General features: G+C 42.2%; 1 protein-coding gene and 1 long non-coding RNA gene across 2 annotated transcripts; one reads left to right on the top strand and one right to left on the bottom strand.

Moving 5' to 3' along the window:
* Positions 1-18588: 18588 nt before the first annotated feature.
* Positions 18589-19659, top strand: LOC132257778 (vesicle transport protein SEC20-like). Its single transcript, XM_059754809.1, has 3 exons — positions 18589-18740; positions 18817-18989; positions 19055-19659. The coding sequence occupies exons 1-3, from the start codon at positions 18660-18662 to the stop codon at positions 19473-19475; spliced, it is 675 nt and encodes a 224-aa protein (XP_059610792.1). The 5' UTR covers positions 18589-18659; the 3' UTR covers positions 19476-19659.
* Positions 19660-24715: 5056 nt separating this feature from the next.
* Positions 24716-25990, bottom strand: LOC132258128 (uncharacterized). The gene is made up of 4 exons (XR_009468265.1): positions 25683-25990; positions 25503-25602; positions 25367-25433; positions 24716-25010 (listed from the first exon to the last, which is right to left on the bottom strand). It is a non-coding gene; the product is annotated as an uncharacterized LOC132258128 (long non-coding RNA).
* Positions 25991-26131: the final 141 nt, after the last annotated feature.

Here is a 26131-nt window from a genome sequence, read left to right as displayed (position 1 = left end):
GATAACACAGAAACGCTCATTGATCCCCGCATAGTTTTTCCGCCGCAACCTTTTTCCTCCTCGTCTTCCATTGGCGACAGTTCATTTGTGGCCAAAACAGTTCACGGCCTTTTGGGGCACTTCAAGCTGCAATTTCTCTCCCAACAAGTCTGTAATTTAAGCACAATCATGCCTGGACAGTCTCTGTGCAAAGGCAAAGATCAAAGGCAATTCGCCCATAGATGAGGACACACTTTGATCAAGCACAGTTGAGGGCTTGTGAATTATCTAGGCAATCTTCCGGATATTGTCGAAATGTCCCCAGTGTCATCCAATTATCGCCTTGTGAGGGGATAATATTGGAGGATAAAGTGTCTAAGCATGAGACAAGAGTGCTTGGAAGAGAAGAGAGGCAATTACTGTTGATTGTTCAAAGTTTCTTATTTGAATATCCACCATTTGCAGTATATATTTATTAATTTTCTCTACAGGAATTTTGCTACAAATGTTCCTGAAAAGTGTCGTCATCATTCTTTAAATTCCCCGTAATTGCATTGCAATATAGAAAGAGATTTTCTCTTAATTTCCACCACTTCCAAGACCACTTTTCAATTGATTCTCCGCAAAAAGTGTCTCCTGGGAGAGCATGAATGGCGGAAAAATCTCATTCATTGATGGGAAAATTGAGCGATATTGCAACGTTAACAAAATATTTATGGATGTATTTTCTTCGCTCAGACTTGCGGATTCTCCAGCGGAAAAACTTCTACTCGTCATCCTTGAAACTTTTCCCCTCCCTCCACACTCAACTATATATGCTCTTGAGGGGCTCGTGCGCGCGAGGGTGGGGGATTGATATGAAGAAAAAAAAAGTTTGGGAAATACACTTGGGTGAGATTGTGATATGAAATGTGAGACTCACCTTTTCCTAGGCAGAGGACGTGCAGCGCCAGCAAAAGATGGCCCAGAACGCCCATTTTTGCACACTTCCACTCTCATTACATGACGATGTCCTCAAGTGATGCAAAAATATTTACACACATGCCAAATTTGTCACACTTTCGCTCTCATTGGGCGTCCACACCTTGGGGGGAGACACACATTAGAAGACTACGCCAAGGAATTGTGTTGTGTGTGCGGAAATTCCTCTGCAACTTTTGTGCGCGCCATAAACATTTCTGGGGTGGCGAAAAGGCCGAAGAGGAATTCCTCCCCGAGCAACTGAATGGTCCACGGAGTGTGCGGGGGAGAAGTGGTGGAAAGTTTTTAAACTCCAAAATCTATCCCTGGAAATTCGTTATGAGGCGCTTTGGGGAAGTTGTTCAGGGGAGCCAGTGAAAGGCAATTGGAAAGTTTCAATATTATTCCAATGTGTGTGTGTGTGTGAATTTCGCTATAACAGGCCACTGTGGAGCTGTAAGTGGATTAAGGAGGGAAATTACATTTGAGCCTGGAAGCCTCGGAAGCTGGAAAAATGGGATGTTTGTGCCATGAGAGCTTTTTAATTGCTGCAAAGTTAATATTTAGCAGCTTTCCTTCCGCCCATAAAAATTCCCTGCGCACTCTTTTTGCATTTACGATATAGTAAAAACTTTTTTTTTCCCTCTCATCCATACTGAAAAAAAATCATTCTCTTCAGCTCATTTATTATTTATCAAATAAACTCCCCAGTTATTGTGCGCATGGATACAATTATTTAATATTTCATGACTGACGGAATTATATGTATATTTTTCACTGTGCTGCGGTGGAAAATATTGGCGCTTTTGACATGTAAAATGTCTCATTTTTTTTTCCTGTCTTTCTCTCTCTGTGTGTGAATGTTGGAAATGGGAAAAAACCATATGATCAGGAGATGCAATTAACTGGGCTCTCGACAAAGTTGTCCCGCTGCATTTTCCACTCTTTGATCTTTCTGTAAATGATACAGCCGGAGATGATGTGACTGGGACACTCTTTTTGCTACCACTGCCGCTTTCCCTCCATTCCACACCCAATTTTCCACTTTTCCTTCAGTCTCACAGCAATTAATATATATGCCACAGAGAGACAGAGTACTTTTTTCATCATTCCTGGCCAATCATAGTTGATGATTTTCCACCATTGAAATGCGGGCAATTCTTGGTTTATAATATTTGAATGTCAATTTGTAAATAATATCCTCTCTGGCATCGGCATTAAATTGAAAATCCCTCTCTCCCTCGATGATGCGTTGAAGTTCAATTTTGTCGGAATTAATTAAAGTTTGGAGTTCATATTTGGTAATTTCGGTCATTGAGCAAATTAAACATTCTAGCCATGCGGATTCACGCGACAAAATTGAAAATAATATCCTCACAAATCATTCCATTTTCATCATTTCGTCACTGTGGCAAATCAAAATTGTCATTATCAACTTTTCCCTCGGGTGATTTTTCAGTGTGCGCGGGGAAAACTTTCTGTGGTAAAATGAGAACTGAATGCGATGAGCAAAAAAAATATTGGACGCAAATTGATGGCGTTCTTTTTTATTAAATTTCAATATGACGATCGATTTGCATAATTCCCGCTCTGCTCCAGCGATTGAGCACAGATTGAAATGTCACTGGGAAAAGGCGCGGCGGCGGAAAGGAGCTCCGCAGAATGCTCACAGGTGGTTTGAATGGCTTGTGATGGAAAATAACACTGGGCCGCCCACCCAAAACGGGCATTCTCCAGCTCTGGCGAAAGTTGGGGCTGTGTGTGGAGGAAATGCGAGAGAGAAAAAGGAGTGAAAAGCCAACAAGTATAAGCATTGTGTGGAAGAAAAGTTTCCTCCCCACCCGCCAGTTGAGCTTTTCAGATGTGGCGAAGAGGGAAGAAGCTAGACCAAAGTTAAACCACCCTCAGGATGTCCGAACGGTCGTCTATCGAATACAAAATCACACGAAGGAGAGCACAAGGAGCAGGACGACCTGATCCGCCGAGTATTCAGTGAATGCAGAGACTGGCGGTGGGAATATAAATCGACGAAATGTTTATGGAAAACCCCCGAAAGACAAGGTGTGAGGGATTCCTCAAATGATCCTGTTAATTTTCGGCTGAATCCTTCCAGTACACATCCTGGGGCGCCTTTTTTTCGGCCTAAAGTGCGTGTTTTCGCCCCCCAAAAATTCCAACCAGCACAACAATTCACAAAAGAGAAGGGAGAGAAAAAAGCGGGCGGGAGGAAAGAGGTGGCAAAGGAGTTGAGGAAAAAGGAAAAGCCTGTAGCGATTGAGGAAAACACTCTCCTCGGGGATGTGCAGCTCTGAATCTCCTACAAATTGTTCGGCAAAAAAAAGTTTTATAGATTGAACTGAGGCATAATTTATTAAGGTGCGAAACCTTTGACCAAAATTCGGTTAAACATTCATAATGGGTTGTCGTCGCCAGTTACTTATTTATCGATAGATTTAGGAAAAAGGACTTTCTGTAGAAATTCACCATGGAAACTGAATTATTGTCATTACTTCACCTGTTAACCACTTTGATAGACATCAAAATTCAAGCATTAATTGAGTTAATCAAAGAGAACTCCCGAAATCTTCAGGTGTGCGCTTGTGAATTAAGCAAGTTGTGAAAATGCATTTTCACTGCAGAATGCAAATTTCTTCTATGGAAACTTTCTCTCAAATGTGGGGTTAAAACAGGAATCCTCTTTCCTCCTTCGCTAGTGAACAAATCTGCTGTCGTATTGGTGGTAATTTAAAAAGTTTCTCCTGTCAAGTGTCCACAAACTTCTTCCTTTTCCAACTGTCCAGTGGAAAATGTCCATTACTTTGGCGGTGGGGGGGGGGGGGGGAAATTAATTGGGGGCGAAAGGGGCAATAATTGAAAATTAGAAAAGTCCTCTTCACTCAAACTTTCATCCTCGCAGTGAAATTCATTGTGGTGGTCAATTAACACGCAGAATTTAATTGAATTCTTCAGCACACATTTTTTTTTCTCCCTGTTAAGCAGGTCAAAAGACACCCCCTTTTTGTCACCACTTCCCGGGGGGATGAAGAGATGTTTCGCATACAAGCAATTATGGTTTCGTTTGATGAAGAGTTTCCGCGCTCTCAGGAGAATCGTGACGGGGTTGGGAAAGTTAATTAAATCTCTTTTGGGTGATGAGTGGAATAACATTGAAACTATTTCCTCAAGAGTTCACCGCAACTTTGTGTAAATGTTGCTTAGACTTCAAATCTCATATGCGCGCCCTCCGTGGAACATCATTCAGTGTGTTGTGCTCAACAGTGTTGCGATGCTCTGTACTCGATCGGAATTCTTCTCCACTAATCACTCAATGAACTTTTCGAGGCCTTCCTTCGGCAAAGCTCTCAACTTTCACCCGCCAGGGATTTTTCCCACACACACGCACACACACGAACGCGGGTTTCCCTTGGGAAAACTTGCACGGGGGGAAGTTTCTCTTTGCGAAGATGAAGGATGACTTTGATGGGAAGCCGGGAGCTGTCTTAATATAGAGGAGGTTGATTGAGGTTGGCTGTGTTTTCCAGCGCTTTTCCCAACACGTCCGCCACCGTCGACAATCCACACTGAACTGACATCACACTCATGACTCGCTCGGAGCTTTTCCGCCGACAGCGAGAGCGCACATCCCTCATGGAAAGCGAGAGAGGGAGAGTCTCTCTCGCCCTCTCAGAGTGTGCATAAATGTAGGATGAATTGACTTTGCATGCATTTCATTTTGGGGGCTTTTCAATTGGGGGCGAGCTTTCTCACACGGGATGCGGAGGAAGGGGTTTATGTTGTACGCTAAAATGTACTCACACCGATGGGGATGAAGCCGGTGTGGCTGAAGAAAAGATAGATGAAACTTACGACATCCCCTGAAACTCGCCCCCATGAATAGTAATTGCTTTCTCAATTGATCGCATAACTTTTAATTCACATGTCCGAGCCACTTCATGGAAATTTCATTGGAGACGAAGAAGGGATTTTGTGGCCGTGCGATGTGCTATTTTTAGGGGGGGTTGAACGATATCCCGTGAACCTAATCCTATTAAATATCGAGTGTGCAGGTTTTTGGGCAGTAATTATTCCTCTCTGCACTTCTATTCATACGCCCCAAATAACCTATTCAGCGAGAGATCTTTTAATAAATAAAATCACCGCTTCCAACTGCTCATTGTTCTCCTTGTGCAGGACAGCTCTTTGATTATTTACAGGAGTTTGGCCTGTGAGGTGAAGAACAAAGAGTCAAAGAGAGATTTTCTGTGAGCGTCTGAAGCACAAAAGACAAATACCAAGTCTCTTTTGTACATGCCAAGACAAAGCCCTGGAGGTAGATTAGAAAGACTCTGATCATCATCCACTTTATCCAACGGAAGTCTGCAGACTTTTCCCCCCTTCAGTCCTGTCTGTCGGTGGATTTTCCGCCTGGACTTTGGTGTGAATTAATTTGCAAATGAATTTCTACCGCCGCCCATCGTGACAATCCCAGCAAAACTCTCGCTCCGTGAGATGTTGGCGATCAATAAATTTTTTTTCAATTATGTATGTGACTGATTGACACTGTCAGAGGGTGGAATTCGCGCGCGCTGAGGAATTATCAATTTGGCCTGGAGAGAATACATTAATTTGTATTCAAGGTGCCAAATGGGCGCTGGCAAAAAGGGGGTGGAAAGTAATGCATGAATGGTCACAGTGGTCCTTTCCAGGATGGGATTTCGGGCGCGGTGTCAGAAGTGTCGCGCGTCTTCACTTGTAAATGGGCACCTCACTTAATCTTCATTAATATTAAATTGAAAAGTGCGCGTGAATCGGGTGGAAATTTTCCATCTGCCGCCTGGGATGGCGAAATTTCAAATAATTCAATCATAACGGAGTGGATGTGAGGGTGGTGTTTCAGGGCGTAGGGCTGCAGAACTCACCCAGCCCGGATTTATCTATATAGTATACATGATGTTTAAAAATTCAACAGGCACACGACACTGGGTGGAAAGCTCTCAAGCACGAGGCAGATGATGCCACTGATAGAATTCACCCCGTTGAGTTACATTTTCGAGTATCTCTCTCGTGAGTTGCAGAGGAAAATTCCAGAGGAAGTCTGCACACAGTGGAAAAAAAATTTCCAATCTTCCTTCACAAACACTGGGCGCTGTGAACTCAACACTGTGTTTTGTCTACAAACCGCTCTCCGCTGGATGAGGAGGAAAAAAGGCAATACACTTCTTCTGCACAGTCAGAACACACAATTCACGCTCACAGTTGAGAACGGCGGGTGGAAAATTGCTTGGGAATGCAATGAGACACAAACAAGATGAAAACAGTGAGTGATCACTTGAGATGCTCGCGAATGGAATTGCATGTGAGGTGAAATTTGCACTTGCCGGCACTTTGGGCACGAATGTCGAGAGTTTGGGGTGGAAAATTGCATATAAACCACACGCCAGCGAGTATCGATTGTGGCCCTCAGAATCATGTGCGCATGAGCTTTTACCCCAAAAACGTACACCAGCCACCCCCTTCCAAACCCCTTGTTACTTCACACGGCGTGGAGCTTTTTTTCCCTCCAGCCTCCGATCGCGAATGAGATACAATTTATAATTGAGAGCGACATGTAGATGTTTATAAAATACTCTTCATCCCCCTTTTGTCGGAGCTTCGAGGCGCTCGCCAGCCGCCATGATTCCCCGGCGACGGGGGAGGCGCACTTCGTAGTGAACGTGTAGGTGAAAGTTCACGCTAGATGCAATCATTGAAGCTTTTTCTCCCGCACAGGGTGACAATAAACACTCCACGCGACTTTCTAATGAACTTTCCTCTCCACCTCGCTTTAATTTGGTCCATTTAAAGCCCTCCCCATCCCTCGGATCCTGCAAAGCTTTTCATCCCATGCAACAAAACACCCTCAGCCGCACATCCTGTTCCGCCCCTGACACTCCGTCTGGTGAATGGACTCTCCAGAGAGAGGGAGAGAGGCTGAGAGAGGGAGAGCGCGCGAGAGAGCTGCTGTGAGAATGCGTTTCTGCGGGGAGGATTTGTAGAGGAAGCGCGTGTACTCGAGAACGTAGCGTAAAAGCTCCCTCACACCCTCGGTCTCCTGAGGGCGGAAAGCTCGCGCCAAGTGGAGCCACAAATTGACAAATCGACTCCCAAATAGTACGGCAAATGGGGTGAATTTGGGGTGGGCATTTTTCAGCTGATGGTGTGGGCTTTAGCAAATAAATGAGACATTATGCGACGTGATATTTAATGCCGCACTCGGTGCACATATGCACTTTATGGTAAGATATCCGCACAGGGGTTGTGAGCCATGAACAGACACAGGGCGGAAGTGGGAAGAGTGGAAATTTTGAGGGGTTGTCAATTGTGAAGGAAGAATCACGAGTCCTATTCTCTAATAGAAAACACAGACGGAATTCAAAGATTTCTCACATTCCACAGTTGAGGAAGGGAAAAAGCGTCCATCTGAGAATATAATTGGGGGTAATTTCGTACCCTAAAATCTCTTGTTAACTGAGAAATTTATTAAAACTTCCGCCGTGGCAGTTTTCCCGGCTCATATCTGGGTCTGCAGGCCTTTTTGTGGTGAAACGCGGGTGCTGAAATGGGGGAAAACACCATCATGGCACTACTTATACAGTTCTTTGTTGCCATGGGCTCTCCAGCAAGAGCACCATCTTCAGCACATGGTCACTGACATGTGAAGCCGTGCAGCCGCTGTGTTTTATGACAATTTTCTGCACTATTGTCACGTTTTCCCGGGTCGTGCAATAAATGCACACTCACGCCGCCACACTCCATTCTCCCGGAATATCCTCGATACACTGGCCTGACAAATAATTTCCACTTGTGAGACTCATTTGTCAGGGAGCCAGTGAGCTTCGTGCAGATTATTTTCCCTCAGCATAATTAATTTCATCTCATATCATATATATATATTTTTTCCCCACAAACTCTCGCACACTCTTCAGTGTGTTTGAGGGTGCAAAATCACGTATGAAATATTCTGCATCGGATTAATAGGGTAATTAAATATTCGTTGAGCCGCACAGGGTGGAAACTTTACAGGGAAAACTACTCAGTTTTCCTGCACATCCTTTTATCCATGTCTGGTATAGAATTCATATGCGAAATATGAATATTAATGCTCCATTCTCCAATAGAAAAAGTTTTTGCGCAACATTTTCACTACAATTTTGCAGTTGGAATTAATTAATAATAATTAGTGGAAATTTTCATTCTGAAAATCAGCCTTTTTCATATTTGTTCTGGCTGCTAGAATTTGTACAATTTCAACACTTTCTAGGAAGTGAAATTTATTCATCCATGGACGAAAGGGATGCTAAGGTGAGAGAGAGATTCAATTATCGATCCACTCTGGGGGATGAATTCATTAAAGTTTCCACATGAAACTCCTGATGAAAGGACCTCCGTAATATCCCTGGAAACAAATTTATGACTTTTGCGAAAATCACCTCTTCTGTCACTCCGAAAAGGTCCTGAGAAACACAGGGAAAATGTGGCGAGTGAGAGTGGATTAGAAGGAATTAAGAAAGATCAAAAAGGAAAAGTTGCTCTCAAAAGAAATTCTATTCGACGGTACTTTGCATAATGCCGAAAATGAAGCCCAAGAGTGGAAAACACTTTGTAGCATATATTTTCCCATGCATTTTGTCCCGCACTAAGCATGAGAGGAGATTTAAAATGATCTCTCACAATGGTGAGCACACAGAGATTTCCGTCAAAGGCGGAGGGAAGAGCCTTTGGCAGAGAGGACGCTAAAATAATAAGAAAATTCATATGAAGGATATGAAGACATTTTATTACACAATGTTGCATCCCTTTGATCTGCAACTATGTGTGTATTTTTTCGATTTCACTCCTTTTTGCAAACGTTTATGGAAGTGTCTTTTGTGCCGACAAACGAAGCTCTTTGCTCTTGTCTTCTTCACATCGCATTCACGCGTTCTCTTCCTTTGTAATATGTAAAATTTCATCCCAATGTCACTTTTGACCTCTGCGCTGAATGGAATTTATCGTGCGAATGAAGAGTGGAGTGCTTCATGGTGTGAAATATGAATATTTTATCTGGAAATCATTTATTTCCATCAAGATCCACCCGTCTTTCTGAGAAAAAGGGGGCGCGCTGAGTGGAGATGGTGAAGTGCCAGGCGTGAAATGTTTCAACGTAGATTTCTTGGAATTGCGCGAAACTTTCACCAAACATAATTTGATAGCAAACTACCCTTTAACTGTCATAAAAGCTTTCTGGGAAATTTTCATATAACATGTATTGTTCATACTATTCATTCAGGACATTATTTTTAGCATCTTTTTCCGTGAAATTCCAATCATTTGGAGAATGCAAACTCGGCTTCCCGTCAGTGTTCCCGGATCGATCCAAGACGGGCGAGTTCTTTGCAGAATTATCATCGCGTTGTTTGGCGTAATTGAATAGTGACAGAGAAGAAAGTCAGGCGAGAATCTTTATATGCTAGATATTTTCTTATATTGATTTCCCACCCACATCCATCGCATGTTGACGCTTCCAGAGTGGAGCAATTTCTTGAATTTTCCCCTCCCAAAGCATGGATGAAATACCACAGATGCTTAGGAAAATTGTATTGCAGACGAAGGCAAAACCATTTGAATCGTGCGGTATTCTCCCTTTTTTTCCTCCTCCTTCACTCCACTGCACAATTCTCATTTTCTTATGCCGTTCGCCAGTTCTAATGCGAACGAATGTGCGGCGCGCAATAGGAAAAGCTCTACGCTCACAGCTTAATGCAATTTTCTTGTTTATAGGCCTCGAGGATGGGGTGAAATGAATTATTGCTGCAGTTGTGAGCGCTATGTTTCGCCTTTTTTTCGGTCAATTAAAAGCATTATTCCGCCCGAAGGCAGTTTGTGGTTAGCTTCGGGCGCGACAGCGAAAGTGGGAGAGAGCTTTTAGCAAATATCCCAACTTCTGCCATTGTCTCACAAGTAATTTATATATCGTGCCCCCCACCCACCCTCACTCCTTATCGCGCGCTGACCAGAAAAAAGCCCACCCCTTACAATGTGTTCTTATCACGGATATAAATCACAAGTTTTTAACTTTCAAGTTTATGACAGAGATTCAAGAACACTTCCATAAATCTCCGCCGGTGTTTCACTTTTTTTCCTCGTGATGCTCCGTGCGAACGACGTCAGGCTGCGAAGGTGGGTGTGTGCACACCCCTAACCTGTGAGAAAATTACACGCTTTCCCAACTTTAAATTACATGTTGTCTGAAATATTGTTTAATACCCCCGCCGCACAATGTATTCCCCTGACAAATGTGTTGATGATTCTTTTCTCTGCTCCAAATATCAACTTCCGACGCGCGACAGGGGCAGAACTAATGCACAAGGGGGAGAAATTGTGGCCAGAAGTGGTGTACAACTCAGCAGAAGTATTGTGATTTGATCAGTTTTTATTCAAACTTGAATGCTAAAGTCAAATATAATCTCATTTTTACGACTTAATAGTGCAATTTTGGATTCCTTCAACATTTTAGAAAGTATTTTGTGGTCTCTGTGGCCAAATTTGAGTCTCCAGCCACGCTGTGTTGGCTGAGTTGGACTTCCAGACTTGTTAATAATCTGGTAGATATCAAAAAGTACAACTGAAAGCAGAACATCTGGGAATTTCTTTAAAATCCAGTTATAAAGTTGTTAGTAAGTTGTTCGTTATAGTTTCGGACTAATTTTCCTGATGATTGAAGTGGTGTACAGATTATAGTCTTCACTATCTTTCCCTTGGGTATCCTTGGGATAATGAGAGACTGTCTGCTGCAGAAAATTCACTGACAATTCCAATTACGCCACTTAATTTTCCAAGCTACTCCTCGTGACCTCATTAGCGTGCGGAGAGCGAGAAAATTATTCCAGGATCACATTCGAAATCAATTTGTGAGGCAAAAAGAAAGGACACGTGTCGTGTGTGTACATTAATTCTCTCGGGTAGAAGAAACCTGAGCAGTATTGAGACTACCACTTTCATGTGAAATGCCACTTCAAAGAGCCTTTCTCAAACACTCTGCGACTATCGTGAGATGACGTATATGAACTTCGTTCTTGGCACATTTTCCTCCGTTTTCTCTATTTATTCATGCTCAGGAAATAAACTCGAGTGAAAATTTTAACTCTCGCTCCTCAAAAACTCCTCCTCTTTGCGTCATATATATGGGGAAAAGTCCCCTCCTGTGACTTGTGCTCTTTTCCTCACTCTTTCCTCCGCACACGTCAAGCGGAATCTGGCAAACTTGTCATCTTGTTTGGCGAAAACATGTTTCTGGACTCCACAAATGCACATGAAAAGTTATAAAAATCTTGCAGATGAATGTTATCAGTTTTCTAATAAATTTCCGGTGCAACTTTGGAGTTTTCATACTATTTTTCCTTTCGAGAGAGCAGAAGTAAAAAAACTCCTGACATTCATACAACATTAAAGCTTTCAGCTGAGGAGGAAAATTTAATCTTCACAATTTCATTTGATATTTATATCACACATCTGCAGATTTGACAATAAATCATGTTTGAATAATCAGGATCAATGCTTTATTATTAAAGCTTTATCAGGAGCTAAAATGTAATACCCAGAGCATAATCAATAAATTTCGTTTAACCTTCCAGCCTCCGCCATCGCGATGGAAAAGAAAGGACTCACACGAGCTTGAAAATGATTTTTTTCCACTCTGTTCGCACCAACAAACCCAATTCATCTCCAGTATGAGATTCTCTCTTCCCTTTTGTGCCGCATTTTAAATATACGTGCCATTATCTGCAGAAGCGATACAAGCAATCTCGGTTTATTTATAAAAAGACGCGTTCGCTCTGCTGTGTGCTCACCTGCCATGGGCTTCTGAAGGGGCTGCGGAAAGTGGCAAAAGCACACCCCCTCTCAGACGAGGAAGAGATGCGAGAAGGCGTCAAAATTATGCAAAGGATTCAGCATTTGGGGTGCGGAAAAAAACTTTTCGATCAATAAATTAAATTGAATTCTGTAGATAAAAAAGCTTCCCAGATATTTTCTAGAAAAGGGACAAATTTCTTTACAATTTCCCTTTTGGGTCATATTTCAAAAGCCCCATTGTCTTGTGTTAATTAAAATCGATGGAATAAGTTTGTGTGTAGCAGATAAAATGCCACAAATCTGTCTTTAAGATTGACCTCCAAAAAGCGCCCTTCGTCATAATTAATGAACTTTAACATTTCGCCCCACATCTTGGCGTAGTGTGAAGAGATAAAAGAATCATTAGGAGTGAATTTATTCATTTAACACCCACATTAAAGTCTCCTTTCTCTCTCTCTTGCTCAACTCCTTTTCCGCGTGGCAACTTTTGTAATCAATTTCAGATTTCGCCGGCGTCATTGAGGCGTTCACTGATTATTGGTTTAGTGTGTGCCATCTTCCCGATGCCTCGTGCTTTTTGCCAAGTCCAGAAAATCCTCTCATTAAATCTGATTGAACACCCAAGTGGGTTGGATTATGTCTAATTCCACTCTCCGTCGCATCAGCGCACGATATGCGAATCCTTCTGCCGTCCCTCAGGAATCCCTCACACAGAGAGAGACAGAGAGAGGGAGATTTGCAGTGAAATTATGCAAATGCCATAAATAGTGACGATTGGAATGCTTAATTGGATTGAGTTCAATTTGCTGAGTGAGTTCTCCCGGTGAGAATCCACTGAATTTTGGTGAAGACGTTTAATTGCTGGCTCTGAATTTAAAGAATTCGCATCGGTTGCTCACAAATTGATGCTAGAGTAGAACATCTGGTATTTCATGCTGAGAAAAGTTGTGTGAAATTCGTGCATTCACTAATACATCTTCCTATATGATTTTAATAAATTCAGCAACTGTATAATTGGAAAAAGCGAGAAACTCTTCCGTTCTAAATATTCATTCCTTGTTTATTTTCTTGAGATTGAAGTCCTACAGAAAATAACATTATTTAGCATTCAAATGACTTTTCCTTCTGCACAACTCGAAGGAGTATTGCTCAACAATTTACATAGAATATTACCCGGAAAGAATTAGTTAAATTCTCCAACCGAAGATGCGCAGCTTTAAAAGAGTTTTTCCCATAGTTTAGTGAGAGTTTTGAGAAATTCAAAAGTACAATTTCAACAGACATTTCTTGAACATGTTCCAAAGCATTTTAGTGCTTTTCCAACTATCAGAACCCTTCCAAGATATACCATTTTGGATATAATCTTAATTCGAGGCTGTGTTCCCTGAGGATGTTTTGTGGCGTCGGGGTAAAAAAGCCGAAGCACTTTAGCCCTGGGGTGTGTTTCTCACATGGGAGAGATAGTTTGAGGGCTCATATGCAAATGATATGGGGAATAATTGGCAATGAGCAGTTGAATGTGCCTAATGAATTCGCACCCATAGCAATATTTTAAGACGATAAAGTTCGTACGACTCGAGGCCACAATACAGCTTCACTTGCATAGTAAATAATTTGATATTTGTGTGCCAAGTTGAGTTAATTAATCGTCAGAAGGCATTGGGGAAGTTTTGTGTGTCACTCTGGAATGGGTGCGAGACTTTGGAGATGCTCTTGCCAAAGTTGAGCTCTTTCTTCTCTTGCACAAACTGGGAGTTCGCATTTTAGTTTTGCGATGGCATTTGTGCGAATTCAGTAGAGCTCAACGCCATTCATTCACAGTGTAATTAAGACTTGTATATTTATTTGCGCTCTGCCTGTCGACGCACAGGAGGGTGGTTGCGGGGGTGTGTTGCCATTAAATGTCCTCAGGAGACTGACTAACCCATCTCTCGCCCATGTCACATCGATCCGGAGGATGTGCTGCGACGAGGGATGCCGAATTGAGTCAATAAACGTCTCATATAACAAGCTCATCCACACACCAAGCAAATGAGGAGTCTTTTTCCCGCCCTCTCTCCTGGGAAGACTCCACAAATTTGACTCTCTCCGTGCCAGAGATAGAATCTACACTCCAGAAAGTCGGATATTGATTCTTCATCGCCCAAAGTCTTGATGGTGTCTTGTAGTGCGTCGAAAGAGGGTTGACGGCTTTCGGGAAATGTATGGAAAAGTATCTCGAAGAAATCAAGGGGAAGATAATATGCCATAAATCTGTACACCACTTTCTGACACTTCCACAGTTTCTATGCAGGATTTTTAACACTTTACAACGACTTTAAAGGCAAGTTTAAATTCTTCAGGGGCTCAGATTTAAAATTGTATGAACTTTCATCTTTGCTTTCATCCATCAAAGAATGTGCTGCACATTTTTCCTAGTGAGCAAAAGGGAAAAAAGTTTCGTTGTAAATTTCGTTGAAAATTAAGTACCTCTTCTTCTGCCTTCCTTGTCAATGACTATGAATTTTTATTGAATTTTCCGCATTGGATTGATGGCAGCTGAGCTCCGGAGAGGAGTCAAAAGAGCATCACCACGTTCACCCTTCACTTTATCGCGTCGACATGACGGCAAAAGCCGGGGGTGAGTCGGGGGGGGGGGTGGATGGGACGATATTGACGGCGCATCTTGACGACACACACACAGGGCTCTTCTTTCCCACCCAACAATGAGCGTATTTTTGCCGTCGTCGTCAATTCAAATTCCTCAATGATTATCTGCGTCAGCAGAGCGTTGCCACTGCCATCATGTCTTGTCACATCCTCATAATTCTCACATTATATACCATATTTTAACCCACCCCGACTTCACCCATGACCCGAAATCTTCCTCAGCACAACATGCGCTGAATCTTGGACTCCTTTTTTCTGGCCTGTGATGCTGTCTGGAGGGAAACCGAAGCGTCGCCGAGGAAGTCAGAGAGAGACGATGAAATGAGTTTCTTTTCCTGCATCTGTGATTTTTCTCTTCTTCCCGCATGTCATCATCACCCACGGAGACACATTTCCAGCACTTTATCAACTTGCTAAGTGCAATAGACACTCGGCACTCGCCTTGAATAATGTCCCTTTGCAAGCCGAGCTCGGCTTGAGCATAAATTCCCAGTCAAAAGACGCCCGCACATGGAGAAAAGACAGAGCAGAAATGTAAACTCAATTGCACAAATCACAGAAATTCGTGCCTACTCTGGAGAAGGAGACTCTGTGTGCCAAGAAGGCACAGGTACTAATGCAATTTATAAGGCAGTGAGTTACTCAATTAACTGCCATACACAAATCTCAACAGAGATTCGCCTTGCTCCTCAATTGCACTCACTAAATGGAGCTCATGAAGCGTGAAAATGGCAAGAAATGCAGGGTATGCTTAAGCACTACTCAGTTTAAGACAGACTTGTCTCTTATATACATGCCCTAATGGAGTAGAGTCATTAAAGCTTCTCATTTTGAGCGAACTTTAGCCAAGACAATTACGTGACATTCCCCTAAACTTCCCTCTCAGATTCAACATTGTTGGGCTTTGAATTCCGCTTTTTCTGCATCCTCAAATTGCATGCTGATAATTTAATAAAACACCCATTCTTTTCACTCTGAAAGTCTTCCTTATTAATTTCCTCGTATTTCTCACACAGAAACCACCCCCTGAGCGACTTCCTTAACCCTTTCAGACGTGCAGCGCACTGGAATATTTCATATGAGTTCACATGACAACAAGTGCACAGAATTGAAGTGTGTGTTTTGCGGTGAGAACGTGATGAGTTTTTCCATGGAAGTTTAATTAGTGTGTATCATATTTGCAAAATAATTTCTGGCAAGTGAAAAAGCCACAAATTTGCTGCATCGTGAGTGAGAGAACTTAATTAAATTGCAATTTGGAGAAAGTTATAATTGGAAGTCGGTTTGCCAAACAGAAAGGGGAATTTTGACGAAAAGTATAACTCCACTTTCGACACGATAGAGCGACACATTGAATGAATATCTAAATAGAAATACTTCAACTCGCGTTTCCTTTGCCTGAGCAAACATATTTTAATTTTAATGCCACCACTGAATTGGAGTGTTTTGTGAGTTGTGTGTAACTTTTGAAATTTGTGTTTCATTCTGTGCTTTGTCGCGCGGCGCTGAAACTTTCTTGGTTGGCTAAGAGAGTGAGAGAAGAAAAAAAAAATCAATTTGTCTCTGCGCCCGAAGCGCACGAGAGGGTTAACCGCCGGAGAAAAACGTGCAGCAACACTTTTGCCGCTTTCCCGACCAACCATTCCTCTTCGCAGCTTCCGCTGAGAGTCTCTAAATCAAATTGATGTAGTGAAAATGTGGCATTCATAAGTGGCAAAACTTCTTTGCATTATTTCCTCTTTCCGCTCCCTTCCAGTGAACGCGCGGCAATCGCTGTCTTTCTCTCGCAGACCACCCACTTTAAGGATGGGCTTTCGAGCCACCTAAGATAGAAGATGAACTCCTTCGCGAACTCTTCTCTTCGCTGTGCACAACTTTCAGCTCTAGCGTGTGCAATTGCACTTGATTTAGAAATGCTTTTGTGTGCTCCGTTTGCCGAAGCACTTGATCGATTTCTTATTGTCTGTGCTTTATTATTACGTCATTACAGCCATGGGCTCAGAAATTACTGTCTTCACAACCTCCGAGACAATTAAAACAAGAGCTTCTTTCATCATTTCACGCAAGATCTGCCATGCACACTGCCAAATACTCATGATGATTCTTTTCGTACGTTTTCTTGCACAGAAATATAATTTCGTCACTTCAGTTGTAAAATGATAGAGAACAATTTGAGGGAATTTTCAGGTGTTCTAAGATTTGATCATGAGAATTTTCTGTCCTCTTCATGAACTGAATTCTCCTGTTTTATACATAAATATTTAGGAAAAAGTGCTGAAAATTGCAATTCGGACATCTGCGGCACTTCATCCTCTCCATAGTGACAGCTGGACAACGCTGAGAAGCTCCGTCCGGAGTTGTGGCCGGAAGTTACCGCTCTCATCACTCCAGCGTCACGGACAGTCTCCTCTGCGGCAGTTGGTGTTTGACGACTCAACAAACAGCCTGTAACTGATTAACTGGGGATGTGATAATTAAGGAAGCGAATTGTCCCGTCGTTTATTGAATGGGGCGGCGGTTTTGGGGACACAGAGCGAGAGAGAGCGGGCTGGGGTGAAATATTGGATGAATTACACCACTGAAATTGGTGTGTACTGTCACCGGAATTAACCGAAAAGCAATCAAATCCCCCCACAAAACTCCATATCCCTAATTGTGTTTCACTCCAATTTTTGCCCCTTCGAGTCCCATTCTCTGCCTTAATCGACGCGGCCGCCTGCCGAAGGGCGGCCACCGGCGCGAGTACACCCATGTTTGGGATTCAATTACAAAGTTAACCGCCAACTAAATCGTACATCGCCCAGGACTAATCGCACCCAAGGAGGAGATAATATGGCTGTGAGTCTCAGAATAGACAACAGAGGACGCAATCAGCGATATTCAGCCAAATATGCAATTAATTTTGGTTTTATCACTCTAAAGATCTACTGAAAACTAATAGAAATCACTACAAATTGCTTTTTAGCCCCTTTTTGACCATCATTCTTAAATAACAATGAGAGTTCTTATAAAATTTGAGGTTATGTGTGATTTTAGTACAATTTTACCGCTCAGCTTCTAGAATTATGATTTTCATTAAGTACAAATGCGTAATTCTGTTAATAAGTGGAAAAAAATTCATTTTCCGTCCATTTAGTCCCCAAAAAGTCACATAACCTCGAAAAAGCATGTCAAGACGCAGATCGAGACGTCAAAATACTTCTGTACACCGCTTGTGTCCATACTATCTCCCCCTTGATTCCACCCCCTTTGCCAGCGACGCCCAAAGAGCGCGGTAATCCGTTGGGGTTCATGAGTTGAGAGTGCGTCATTTGGCATTGCGGGGGCGCTTTTCTGGCCGGATGATCCTATCGCAAAATGATCATCATTATTCACCTTGTTTGTCCTCATGACTCAATCCATTTAATGAAGTAATCGATGGAATTATGAAATTAGGGGATGTCGGGCGGAAAATGACCCATTTGCCACTCTTGAGCTCATTCCGAATGCCGAGCAGACTCGAGTGCTCGGCAAATATGGGGGGTGATTTGGTCATTGTCCCACCCCAACTCCCACTCCTTCGCCGCCTGTCGCGCAATCATCATTCATGAGCTTCCCTCCGCTTCCATCGGTGTTTATTGAATTTCACACAAATCATATTTGGCGGCTGAGGCGCGAAATGAAAGGGGGCTGAATATAGTTCTGCTCGCGCCTTCGCGTGCACTCGCAAATACATCCGGAATTTGCGGGATTTTTGAGGAAAAAAAGTCTTCAAATCCTCGCGAATAAGAACTGTGGCATGGATTTTCCTCAATTTATCCTGCGAATTTAATTTTTTCACGCTAATATCTCACCTGTCCGCTTTTCATGGCAGCGCAATCATTCACGTTGAGAGGCAAAAAGACGAATTCCACCGTCTTGGGCGCTTCAAGACGACTTGAGGAATAAGTTGTGTAAAAACATCTAATTGGAAAATAAAGAATCTTGGCATTTTTTCTTATTGTTTGTGAAACAAAGCGAGATAATCACAATCTTCCTTTGTGCATATCTAGCAATCTTCCCGCCAATGAGAGCTTCGTTGGAAACTTCCAGGGAGCTTTGAGCGAAAGCCTGGCAACAGTCTGACGGAATCTCGTCAAGTGTCCCGTGTTGATGCTGACGTTGAGGGAGGGAGAGTCGGTTAGTTGGTAGAAAATTGGTGTTTTAGCAGGAAAATAGCAATGGATACCCAGAAATACACCCTCTCGTCGCTCAAGCAGGACATTGTGGATAATAATTTGCACGTGAAGGCAATAATTCAGGTGCGAATGTGGTGGAAAAGCGATCAGACATGAGGTTGAGGTTATGTGGCAATGTTTTGTCTGGGCGTTCTTGCAGGACATTCTCGCCTTTCGGGGCTCCCTGGTGGATCTGGAGAATCTCAATGAGGCGGGCAGAGCAAAGATATCCGCCCTGCGGAAGTGCATAGAGCGATTGGACGACTGGGCGCGCGATGAAGGTGATCCTGAGGTGGCCAAAGATGTGGATTCGCACAGACAGCAGCTGACGAGGTATTTCTGGATCAGTGTGACTTGCAAAACTGTTGGGGAATTGACGGGAATTGGCTCCTTTGCAGGACTCTGCAGGCCTTCCGAAAGGCCAATGTGTCCACGATGCTGGAGATCGAGAAGGCTGACAAGCAGGAACTGCTCACGCCGTCCGGAGAGAATGAGCTGCGCCAGAGACAGACCCGCCTGAATCGCTCGAGTCTCGTGTCACAGCAGGAGAGTGTGACGGACAAGATGCTCTCCATCTCCAGACACCTGTCCGAGACCACGCAGAAGAGCGCCGCCACGCTGGACACGCTCATCGCCTCCTCGTCCACCGTGGAGGGCACGCGCGACGAGCTGGTCAACACCGGCGGCACCATCACGCAGTCCGGGAAGCTGCTCAACAAGTACGGCCGGCGCGAGTGCACGGACAAGATCGTGCTGCTGTTCGCCTTCATCTTCTTCCTGGCCTGCGTCTTCTACATCGTCCAGAAGCGCCTCTTCTAAAGGCATTCCGCTACTCCCTCTTCACCAGGTGATCCGTCGCAATTGGCGCAATCATCAATCAGTCCACGCGCACTGCAAAGATAATGGCAAAAGTCCGTTGAAAGTAGGATTTCCAACATTCTCTATTGTGATTTTACTGAAGGATTTCGTAATTGAATAAACTTTTAAATTATTATTCCGAAAAATCGAAGAACAAACGCATTTTTCACTGCTCCATTTTTCCTCCGCAACTGCTGTTAATCACTTTCGTGGAAAGACTTGTAATTAGACAAGAATTCAGTATTATAATTACACTAAAAAGAATCTCCATTTGTAGATCAATTGAAGAAAATGTCAAGGGGGAGATATTTAAGGTCAAAAACAGTTTACAGCTCAACAGAAGTACTTAAGAAGTGGAAGTGTTCAAAAATTCACAATCTTCCTTTCCTGAGTGCTTCTTTTACTGCCAAATTATCCCGATACTTTAAGTTTCGTTTGATTTTTACATAGAAACAATCTTAATAATCATTTTCGAGGTTATGTAATGAATCATGGACAGATTTACTGAATATTTCACATTCTAGCACATTAATTCTTATGCTCAATTCGAAGACATCACTAAAGTCTTTAATCTTTAGCATTTACATGCCAAAAAAAACACTGCAAATTGTGTTAAAGTCGAACACAAACTCAAAAAGAATAATGTAGACTTTGAAAATATTTATTTAGACAACTTTGTAGCCAATTTTGACTATGAATCAGCAATTTAAAGTTCATTGGCAACTCATAAAAGATGATTTCATCACCTAGAAAGCTTCCAAACAGAATCTTTCAAGATATTTTAGTGATATTTTGAGGTTATGTTTGGATAAGTCAGTAAAAAAGGAGTTTTAAGTGGATTCTTTCAGAAATATCGCGAGGAACCTTAAGATATTTATTATAATTGGCGAAGAAATTTGAAGTACTGAAAGTGTTAGAAAGTGGTGTACAAATTAAGAACTTGTTATCTCCTCCTTGGTTCTTAAACCATTGCGAATTGTGGGATTTCTGGATCGAAAAGTGCGGCCGAGAAAAGCTCCAGCAAGCGAAGAATGAGAAGATCACATTGAACTTCGAACGGATCTTCGTGGTTGACACTGATCGAGTGATTCGCGATCGTGGCGCGCAATTTCTCCAGATCAGCAAAGCCACAGAGTTGATCAAGGATGGACTCTCGCGGCCCTTGATCTCAATTTCAACACCGCCGATGTCAGTTGAGCGCAATGTTGAGAGTGAAATTGTCTATAATTTATTCTTCACAATATATCTTAAGTCCTAAGCAGGTTGTAATTTAAATAATAACTGTTTTTCCTCTGCCTAATGTGGGCAGGTGAAGATCATCAGACGACGGAAGTGCAGGAAATGCTGTGCTCTTGACGTGGTGAATCACACATTTGCAGCAGTTGAATCTCATCCACCTTCAGAATCCAACGAGTTCTGAAGCACGCGGAAGAGATGAACGGCGGAAAGAGCGCACAATTTCCCGCAGAATCGTGATCTTGCATTGTCAGGTGACTGATTTTCAGACTCTTTACAAAATTGGCGAAGCTGCAAAGAGAGTGAAAGTGATGGCGCTTAGTCGCGGCACAACAAGAGAAGATCATCTTCTTCTTCTCCTCACCTAAACTCATTCACTTGAGACTGAGACGATGGAATCACTGAAGCGCGCGCAGATCGTCAGCCGCTGTACGGACAGAAAGTGCCGCTGGCGGCGCCCGTGTTAATGCCAGGACGTCCCAGGACCTTGCAGATGTCCGTGTAGCTGCGGCCGCGCGGCTGTCGGTCGGCGGACGACGGGCGGCCGTAGGATCCGTAGGAATTTCCGTAGGAACTGCCATAGGATCCGCCTGAAAAATCACACAGAGAGTCTCAAACGCTGCTTTTCCACCACACTTCGCGGCTCTCTTGCGCCGCCGAATGGACCGAAAGTGAAATGGATCCGTGTCGGACGGATTGAGAGATCATGTAATAGCAATTAGAGATTTATGACTCAGATTTTTTGCACCTGATTTATGGCTGAAAATTATATTGCCCAGTTATGCATTGGCGCATTCTCGTAAAATGCACGTTTTCTGCGCAAGTTCAATCATGATGCGGAAAAATGGGTTTTGAACCCATTTCCTATCTCGATATTACCGAATATTCAATGTAATTTCTAATTAGAGTGTTTTTGAAAGAATATTGCAGTGTTTTAAGAACTCCCGAAGATAAATAAGCATTTATTGAGAGACACAAAATAAGATTCTTGAGAGAAAAGAGCAATTTTCTTATTAATTCTCGTTTGATCTTGGATTGATTTTAATTTTCTATACAAATTTGTAACATTTTGATGATTTTAAAGCTTTGAATAAATACGAAATTATAATTCTTAAGTAAATTAGTCAATTTTACGTTGATTTTTCGGCGGAAAATTGACTAATTTTGTGTGTTTACAAATTATTTAACTTGGAAGTTTGGAAAAATATCAATTTTCCAGTAAATTATTTCATTTGCATGTTAAAAACTAGCACGAAACAACGATTTTCATAATAAACACAAATTTGTGATGATTTTTTTTGGGTTGATTGAGGACAAAAATCACTCAAATCATCAGTTACACTTTGTAATTGATTTCTAAAACACCCGAAAAATCCTCTAATTTTCAATTCAACAATTACGTTCATTAATAATCACATCTCATTTATGCAAACTTTCGTCAGTGGGATTTCTTCAAAGCGACAGTTTTGAAAGAAATGCGATTGGGAAAGAGTGAATTGGGAAAAAAGCCCTTTTGCAACACACTCTCGCCGTTCGTGTTGACTTACCGTAAGAGCGAGGATAATAACCGCCTCCGTAGGCGTAATCCGAGATGAATCTGCTGAACTTCGGGAGGAAGATTGGCGCTGGACTGGCTTCAGCCACTTCATCCACCAAAACCACCGCGAAGATCGCAATCAACACGCAAATTGACACGGAATTCCTCATTTTTCTACCGCACTTTCGCTCTCTTCACTTCACAGACGCACACAAATTGCAAAATCAGAGATCAGCTGCGCTCGGATCGCATCTGCACCACTTCAGTGAGTCGCTCGCAATGCCGGCCAGTGGAGCTCGCTTGTGCGCTTTTAACCGACTCACATCCTGACCTTGTCTCGCGGCGCAATCATGAACTTGCTCACACTTTTGCGCGATTATAGGAAGCCCGCGCCGCGCTTTTCCAGACACTCGCGCGCGCGGGCTTTTCTCTCTTCTTTCCAGAGAGACGCGCTCTTCAGGCAAAAGAATCACGTTCTCGAATTAGAATTCACAGCGTTTTCTGCAGAAACACACAAGAATCACACCAAAAAACCGGGGATTTCTGCTGTGATTTATGACACGTGCTGAGCGACAAAATATGATTCAGCTCGATTAACAACATGAGCAGTAAAAAAATGGCGTAAACAATAAAAAAGACGGAGGAAGAGATGAATAAATCCCGCGCCCTTCACCCATTTTACCCCAGCAAGAGTTTGTTTTTATTTTTCCGCCGAATCAGTTGAAATTGTCGCGTTCAAGATCGCGCCTTGGCGAGCGCGAGATTGAAAAGTTCTTCGTCAGTTCCTGTTGTGAAATCTCCAGAGAAAGATTTGAGCACGGAAACGCAATTGATTTAGACTTGAGAGCAAGATTTGATGCATTTTCCAAGGAGGAGAAATTGTGTAAAGCTAAGTAGAAGTATTTGGAAGTTTTTCAATCGTTTCAATAACTTTCAAGAGAAATTTACGCAATAATGAGAGAGAAAGAATTATTCTTTACATTTTTCTAGGTTATGTTATGATTTAAGACAAACTTTGCAACTAAATAACCTTTAAAATCATTCATTCTTGCGCCTAAATGTTATTATTTTCATTTACTGGCGGAATAATAATGAAATCTAATGAAAGGATCACGAGATTTCAATTTTAAACTTTGTTAATTGCTTTAAGATTGATCATAACCTCTAAAACATTGTTTCAGGATAGAAAATTGCCTAATTTAAGAGCTGTTTGATTGATTTTCTTCTCTAAAATAGCAAATTTCAGCTCACTGTCAATTAGTCTTGCCTTTAAAAGATTCCGAATAAGTTTCTTTCAAGGATTCTTCTAGATTTTACTCGATATTTTTCAGGTTATGATCCAAAGTGTATCCAAAAGAGCGATAGAAACTTGAATCACATCAAAATATCCACTGGAATCTTCAAATATTTCTTAAAAACTGTTTCTCAGTCAGTTTTCAAGGCAATACAAATAAAAAAAGGCGTTTTTTTTTAGATCAAATGCCCCTAAATTTGAGGTTATGATACTTAAAGCGCTTGGAAAAATCTATTAATAATGCTGATGCTTGAAATTGCCAATAAATGAGCTTCCAAAGAAGAAAAAAGAGCTTTAAAAATTGTCCACGCGCATCAGTGTTTCTTTGCCATCCGCAATGATCGCATTAAAGTCAAGTGTGATAATTATTTTCTTCAAATTCGTCGTGTTTTCCCTGTTTTCCTCATCAGAAGCGAGATTTGAAGTTCTTTTGGAAGTGTCTCGTGATCTCTACGGTGAAATTTACCTGAATTTTCACTACCTGATCTTCATTCCTCGCTTTCCTCACCGTGTGATTGAGGATTTATCATCAGGACTCACGCCTCCACCGCTTCCCTCGCGAACTTTCCAAGACATTTGCGAAGTATTCATATTTCAAGGACCCGCCGGACTTCCCATGATACCAAACATCGTGGATGTCATTCCTTTCTGTCCTTACACGCGCAGATGATGTCCAATAAATTGACGAGTAAAATAGAAAACTGGTGAAATCTTAAGTGAAATTGTCCACACTTCTTCAGTTCAACTTTGTCCGCCAAGATGATCACGACAAAGTTAAGTGTTATCGTTGTTCTTCTCGAATTCATTGTGTTTTCCTCGTCAGAAATTATGATAGTTCTGTCACGTGATTTCTACGGCACCCTATGGCGAAAATCCGTGGAATATCCAATGGATAACCATGGACGATTTCCAAGCTATCCGCGTAATAGCATCCATGGAAAATTCCTCGGAACTCCGTGGATCAACAAGGAAAATCCTTGGATTCAGCATGGAAGATTCCATGCTGAATTCCATAGGAATTTAGCTAGGATGATTTTCCATGGATTATTTCCCACATTGCTTCCAAATTTTCCATGGTGACTTTTCCCATATATGGAAGATTTCCATTGTGATTCCATTGACCAATCCAAGGACGATTACAAGGAATACCATGGAGGAAATTCCAATGTGTGAAATTTCTCCCAGAAATTCCCGGCGCTCCGCCCCAAAATATCCAAAAAAAGACTCATTTATATTTGGATTTTTATTTATTAAATATTAACTATCAAGCTTACAAATGTGTATCAAATTTTTATGACGCGTTGCATTGGTGGCTGCTATGCCGCTTCCCAGGGACTGCTACTCTTCTAGACGACTGCTACCGTGGTCGCCGGATGTCGAGATGCTCTTTGATGTCTTCTCGCACCGGTCCGGATATGTTTGAAAAATGCTGGAAAATAGAATACACTAATTACTGATCGTATATTTGCATGGTATTCCTTGTAATCGTCCATGGATTGGCCAATGGAATTGCAATGGAAATCTTCCATATATGGGAAAAGTCACCATGGAAAATTTGGAAGCAATGTGGGAAATAATCCATGGAAAATCATCCTAGCTAAATTCCTATGGAATTCAGCATGGAATCTTCCATGCTGAATTCCAAGGATTTTCCTTGCTGATCCACGGAGTTCCGAGGGATTTTCCATGGATGAATTTCTAGCATGGAAATCTTCCATGGTTATTTATAGGATGTTCCATGGATTTTCGCCATAGGAATTTGAGAACATGAAGAACATTTTTTACCTTGTCATGAGTCCACTCTGTCGGATAAGTAGATCCTCCGGTAACCGCTTTTCCGCATCCTATTTTCCTGTAAAAAAGACATGTTCAGTATAGAAAACAGGATATATCTCTTATGTTTCGGTAATTCCATACTTACATTGGTTGTTTCTCCTACTTTGACGTTGTCCGGAAACCTCGAGTCTTCTCTGACTGTGGGGTCCCTGTGCCGTCTCCATCGCATACATTCAGCACTTTTCCTGAAAATATCACCAAACTTAGAGTGTTTACCATTAAAAACTTAACGTTTTAGTACTGAAAAGTACAGAAAAATACTTACGCGTTCTTTCCTATGAGAAGAATTTCACAAGACTGACGTAATCGCGTGGGGACGCGCAAAGAGCGAATTATTCCGTGGAAAACCCATGGATATTCCGCGGATTTATCACCATGGAAAATATTCCATTCTAATATCCATGGATGGCCAAAAGGAATATATATGGAATTATTCCATGGTATCTTGCTTGGAATAAAGTGGAATTTATCCATGGAGGATAGCTTGGAATTCCGAGGATTTTATTCCTATTATAGGAAGAAAAGTGGAAGATATTCCATGGACGATTTCGGATCGTGGAATCCGTTCTCCATAGGGCAACGAAATCTACGCAGACTTCTACTATCTCTACGTTCCGCAGGGCTTCAAGGAAGATCTGCCGCGCAGTCTCACACCGCCGCCCAAGCAGAGTCGCAGCTACTCAGACATCTGTCGCGTCTTCAAGATCCTCAACA

The sequence above is a fragment of the Phlebotomus argentipes genome, unplaced genomic scaffold, assembly GCF_947086385.1.
Source record: "Phlebotomus argentipes unplaced genomic scaffold, Phlebotomus argentipes genome assembly scaffold_4, whole genome shotgun sequence".
NCBI classification, from domain to species: Eukaryota; Metazoa; Arthropoda; class Insecta; order Diptera; family Psychodidae; genus Phlebotomus; species Phlebotomus argentipes.
This window is presented reverse-complemented; position numbering and strand designations above follow the sequence as displayed.

Coding starts and splice junctions, on each gene's coding strand:
- LOC132257778 (XM_059754809.1), top strand. CDS start 18,660: ATGGATACCCAGAAATACACCCTCTCGTCGCTCAAGCAGGACATTGTG. Junction 18,741..18,816: donor ACGTGAAGGCAATAATTCAG/GTGCGAATGTGG, acceptor GCGTTCTTGCAG/GACATTCTCGCCTTTCGGGG. Junction 18,990..19,054: donor CACAGACAGCAGCTGACGAG/GTATTTCTGGAT, acceptor GCTCCTTTGCAG/GACTCTGCAGGCCTTCCGAA.